At 40.2% G+C, this 6,145-nt stretch overlaps 1 protein-coding gene across 1 annotated transcript in view; it reads right to left on the minus strand.

Moving 5' to 3' along the window:
* Positions 1 to 249: 249 nt before the first annotated feature.
* The window catches only part of Cep128 (centrosomal protein 128), a 345,407-nt gene continuing 339,511 nt past the window's right edge, over positions 250 to 6,145 (minus strand). The window contains exon 26 of the mRNA XM_021201917.1: positions 250 to 1,421. Within this exon, the coding sequence (XP_021057576.1) occupies positions 1,285 to 1,421 (137 nt within the window). The 3' untranslated portion in view covers positions 250 to 1,284. The remainder of the gene's footprint in view (positions 1,422 to 6,145) is intronic.

A 6,145-nucleotide genomic window follows, 5' to 3' on the forward strand; every position in this document is an offset into this window, starting at 1 on the left:
GGGTGCCACACTGAGTAAGTGGTCTTGGAACTCACGTAGCATGTGGAAAGTCTTTGATGTGTAACAACTGCATGTCCTGCTTCAAGAACTGCATTCATGTTCGTGGGGTGGAGGTGTGGGGAGAGAGTCATTTCTTCTACACCTTCAAGTGTTACGGTAATTTAATAAAACATTAGGAATGAAAATATACCACTTTCATGAAATGTGAGAAATGTAATAAGTGTATTTTAACAGACACATCATGCAATGTTCTTACAAAGGAATTGCTTTATTGTTCCTGCCTCTGTGCAGGTCTGTCCACCATGGCCCAGCAGGACTCAGCTTCAGGGTGATGACCATTATTTAGCATTCATTGGTAGATGGGCACGGCAGAGCGTTAAGGTTTTAAAAGCACATTGATGTTGAAAAGGTTGGGATGTGGAAGGCAGTCAGGTAGGACCAAAGGATATAAGGATTCCTACAGAGTGGATCCCACTAAGTATATAAGGATTCCTACAGAGTGAGCCCCACTGATCAGGTAGTACCAAAGTATATAAGGATTCCTACAGAGTGGATCCCACTGAGCCAAGCGAGGGGTGCTGGGATGGAGGTTAGAGCAAGGCCAACCAGAGTATGACCAGGATGATCACAGTGGGGCAACTGGCCATGACATGACAAATAACATAAATGATGTTTAGAATTCTTTATGGTGCTCTATGATTCAGCTATCATTTAGAAATTCTTTTGCAATTAAAATGATAATTGGAATAGTTTAACGATACTTCATGTAGTAATAGACTGCTGAAATGACAGGTGAATGGTGATGAGCATTTAAGAAGCAGTCTACCATCTCCACAACAGGTTACAACACATGACAGTTGATTGGGGAGAAAGCATTTATGAATCCACCGTGTACAAATGTGCCTGAATCTAAACTGCTGGAAACATTTGCCTGGAGGGAATCCCTTCTCCCCCTTATAGCCAGTCATCTTGAAAAGGCATCAATTATAAATTCAAGATTGGGTTGGAAAATTGTGACACAGAAATAGGAAAATATAAGGTAAAAATGATCACCTTTTCTGCCAGTATGAGTTGCCTTTAAATGAGTTATATACTGCTTTTAGTTGATAGTACCTCCACAAGTTAAATTTACTTTCACTCACAAAGACTGCCTATAACATCATGCTAGTCCACACTTGGTGCTTCCAAGGAGCTGAAGCCACATGATGTCTTTAGATAATCTGAGCCGAATGGCAGTAAGGATCATCAGCTGTTACTTGTGAAATACTCAAGTGAAGTTGCAAATCACTTTTTGTATTTTTTGATCTCATGTTCCTCCTTCTTAGACTGTGGACTTGTTCCATTTGCCGGTAAACTTGTGGCATCTCCCTCGATTGGTGCTGGATCTGTGGCAATGGTTCCTTTGGTAAATACTGGCAAGGCTAAGGGAAAGAGAAAAATAAACCAATGTGAACATAAAACTTGAGCCAGAGGACTAATCTTCTAGAAATTAGTTAATTAGGCATGGGATTTAATTTGATTTTCTATAATTAAACTTTACATGGACTAGGAGACATTTAGCATATATAAAAATGAGTATATTTTCAAAAACACATGTTAGATTTTAAAACCAAAAATTTTAAATTTGTATCTGAAAGTGGAAAATGAGTGCTTTGTCAGAATACAATGATATACAAGGAATACAAAGAATTTACAGGGAGAAATTTTGAAGGCCTCCTTTCAGGGAATTCTCTCTGTTACGTCCCCTGAATAGTAGACCTAGAATCTAGGTTTTATTTTATTTATTTATTTATTTATATTCTCCTCTCGAAGCTTGAGACCAGAATCCCACTGTTCATGTGAACCTGTCCCTCCAGGTTCCAGCTCACAGGTCCCAACTCATCAACTACTCTTAGAAACCAATGTAATTAATAATGATGATAGTTAATAATAATAGCAATGATAATAATAATAAAGATAGTATAAGAAGATTCTGTCTTAGAACCAATATTCCCACCCTACTCAGATTCTTAGAGTCTGCTTTTCTTTGTCCAAAACTCACCGGTGTCTTCCTTCACACCAATTACTATCTCCCTAGTCCAGGCTGCCATTTCCTCTCGGCCTCCTGAGTCATTCTAATTAGAATGACCTTTCTAAAATGCAAATCCAAGGTCCACCCTGCTCCTGGATGACCTGCCCACCTTCATGCTTTCTGGTGAGATTAGAATGAGACCCAGGCACCTGCCAGTGACCTTCTGCTCTCATCCTCCCTGGGGTTTTCATTCATGAAGACCAGGCCCCCCTTTTCTCAGAACATTTGAACATTCTGCTCCTGATACAAAGGCCTGTTTTTCTCCAAATCTAATTTCAGAGCCTCTCGTGAAGCCTCTCAAGTAGACTCAAGCGATTTCACAGAGAGATTTCAGAGACATTCAACTGCAAACTTTTTAGATCATTTCTAGGGAGTGACTAGAAAAGTCTTTTGTCAAATTACAATAACCAGGGCTCAGTCATTTACAAATATCTAGTACTTAATTGATCATCAAACAAAACCAAAGCCTAGTTTCATAAAATAAGCAAATAAAAAAGACAGATATGTTATGTTTCCATGGAATACATAATTCTTTGATGGACAAGAAACCTCTGTTCTTCTCTTATCAGTACTCCCGACACTCCTCATGCCACATATTGTTGACCTTGGATCCTGTGTAGGGTAGATTACTTTAAAAAGGAGTTGTGCACAGTTGACCAGGTAGACCATTAACATAGTAATTTTATTATGTTTTTCTATGGACAGTTTATTTTTCATCCAAAAGATATAAACTCTGATAAAAGAGTCCTTCAAAATACAAACCGCGGATGCCAACTTTTCTTTTTTTAGCAATATAAACAGAGGTGAGAGGTGAAATCGGTTTTCCAAGACAACTTTTCTGAACGGCTTTCTGAAAGTATCAAGTTAGAATATGATAAGTAACTCACTTCTAATTCTGTAAGAATTCTAGATAACATTTAGCCCCATTGTAAAAAAGTCAGTCTTTTCTTGCAGTCGCTTATTTAGTTTTTTTTTTTTTTTTTTTTTTAATTATTACGTTTTAGGGCAGTTTAAGATTTACAGACAATTTGCAATCTATGTTTATTTTAAAATTTGGTTTGGAAACACTAATTCCACAGAAATTAAGCATGTTAGTCTCAAATCGTTGCAGAGTTCTAGTACTACAGACCTCATTTAAGTCTAGACCAGTCTCAGCCCTGAGAGGGCCCTGCCCTGGAGGCCTGTGCCTTTCATCTCAAAGGAGCTACACATGGAGACCAGTGGCTAGTCGCCACATATAAAAAGGGAAAAGACGGCCCGGACAGCTCCAAATGCCGACATTGTGACTCTGGCTTGACTAAGCCCCTACTGTCTACAGGCTGAAGGTAATGGAACCAGTCCTCTAAAAGAGGAGCCTGACTCAGGGCCGCAGCTTCCAGCCAGCCAGGATAAATTTGCGAGTGATCAGGCTGTTCATAGTGGATTTCTGTGTTCTCATTTCCAATGGTAATAGAAACTGACAATTTATACATTTCTTCTCTTCGTCCTGGCAGAGGGAATCTACCTTTTCATGAATTGACCTGAACTACACAAAGCTGACATAAATTACTTCTTAAAACAAACTTTCATTAATGCTGGAGCATTTTAGAGACCACAAATTATGCAGTGTTTCCCCATTTCCTTTGTTTTTTCCATGATCAGTGGTTCTATGCTGGCTTTGGTCACAGTTTCACTGAGCCCCTTAGCAGCAGAACGAGTGCCCTGGCTTCCATGGCACAGGACAAAAGAGGCCTCATGGACTTCAGACTCCATCACAAGCAAGAAGGTGCCTGTTTGTGGGGCCGGAAAGTAACGTCCTTCCACGTCTTCAGGGCCCTGGTCATCTCCTCGCCAAGTTTCCACACAGGTTGAAATGGGTCAGAGCTCCAACGCCAGATTTTACACTCAATTTAGAAGTTAATAAGAAAATTGGACATTTGCTGGTTAGATATAAAAACTGAGGTTTTTGCGGTACCATTTGTCTTTCTTTATAAGACTCATTTTTGATCAAACTGTATATCTATATATTGAATTATTGAAACTACTATAGAGAACACGAGGGGCCTCCCTCAGTCCTCCCTGTAACCCTCTAGAGGCAACCACAAGCAGCTCTCTAACCGTTTTCTGTCTTTCCTCCATATATAGAACAAAAAAAAAAAAATCTAAAAATGCTATTTTCTGATTTATCATTTTTAGACATTATCCATTCTCACCCACTTCTTCACTCTAATTCTTCCCAAAAAAGCTATTTCTGAAACTTCAGTTCTGTCAATACTGAGCGTTTATAATTACATGACCATGTAAATAAACACAGCTTACAGACAACTAAAAAGGTAGACTATGGCAAGGTTTCTTGTCTCATTTTTCTCCCCACTTACTAATTGACTCATATTTTAATTTTTATAAGCTATGACTATTTCCTTCCACTAGCTCAATTAAATCTTCATAATTTTTTTTTTGGACTTTTTCCTCCCTAAGTCTTCAGTTGCTTCAACTAATATTATTTCTTTGTTTCCTAAGGATTTTCTCAATAGAATCTGTCTTTAGTATGAAACGATTTATTAAGAATGTGAGAGCTGACCCCAGAAGCATATGGGAACAGATAGAGAGATCCACAGCCAGAAATAATGCAGAGAATAAGTCACCCGGGAACATTCAGTCATAAATGGGATGTCTCCATCAAATACCTTCCCTCAGGGCTCCAGGAACCATGAGAAAGAGGAGGCAGGAAGAGTGGAAAGAGTCAGAGGGGACGGAAGACAACAGGAAAACAAGGACCTCTAAACCAACACCATCCGCTCTCTTAGAGCGCCTGGGATGGGATGCGCGGGGCTTGTGCAGGCCTGCATTGGGTTCTCTACACATATTAGAGATTCCAGTTTAGTGTTTCATGGGATCCCTGACTGTGTGAATGAGTGGGTCTCTGCTTTTTGTTCCTTCTTTTGAGCTCTTTTCCTTCTGTTGTTTTGTCTGATACATTAGGTTTTGCTTTTACTGTATTTTATTTTATTATTATCCCATATAAGCCTGTCATTCTTTTTTTTTTTTTCCTAATGAGAGACAGAAATGAGGTAGATCCAGAAGGGAGGGGAGGTTGGGAGAAGCTGAGAGGAGTAGAGAGAGGGGAAAGCATAATCAGGGTTGACTGTATGAGAAAAACTATTCTCAATAAAAGGGGGAAATGTGTGTCCCCACTTACAGGCTCAGCAATCCTGAACATGGGAGGATGGATAACCACAATTCCCTGGGATTCACAGGTAGACTCCCTCCAAGGCTCCCAGGCCAGGAGTGGGAAGAGAAAGTGCACTCAGAAGGGAGGGGGGTGGAGAAGACAGAAAACTTCAAAAGCGGGAGTAAAATATCCATGCTTCTCAACAATGATCTTGGATTTGGAGAAATAATTTTCCAATGCCCTCATAAGGAAAATCATTCTCAACTTGGAATTTTGTAGCTGGCCAAACATAGAATTTTATAGTCAGCCAAAGGCTTGATCAAGTGTCAGTGGAAGATTCCATTTTCAGGGATACAAAGGTCAGAGACATTTACCTCCTTCTCCTCAATGTATTTCCATAAAAGCAAGGGGTGAAGAAGCAGGCATGAGAAACGAGAGCATTGGAAAACGTGGATCTGGGTGCCACATGCGTTGTGGACTTCTTAGACAAGCCCTTTCATTCCAGGCCTGCATGCTTTCTTTGCTCCCCAAATACATGTTCCATGTCTTGTTTGCTTTAAAATTCTTATCACAAGTTTCTTGTATTCATGAGTACTATTTATGTGTATGGGTGCTTTGCCTGTATATAGGTCTATGCACCATTTGCACTCTTGGTGCCTGCAGAAGATGATAACTGGATCTTTGGAAGTGGCATTGCAGGCATGAGCCATGGTGTAGATGCTGGAAGCTGAAATGAAGATCATCTAGAAGAACAGCTAGTAAACTTAAACATTAACCCATGTCTCCAGCTCCTCCCTGAATTTTAAATTTGTAAATTACATGTGTGTGAGGGGGGAGGGAGGGAGGGAGGGAGGGAGGGAGGGAGGTAGAGAGAGAGGGAGGGAGAGGGAGAGGGAGAGAGAGAGGAGGGGAGAGGTAGAGAG

The sequence above is a fragment of the Mus pahari genome, chromosome 7, assembly GCF_900095145.1.
Source record: "Mus pahari chromosome 7, PAHARI_EIJ_v1.1, whole genome shotgun sequence".
Classification (NCBI taxonomy): domain Eukaryota; kingdom Metazoa; phylum Chordata; class Mammalia; order Rodentia; family Muridae; genus Mus; species Mus pahari.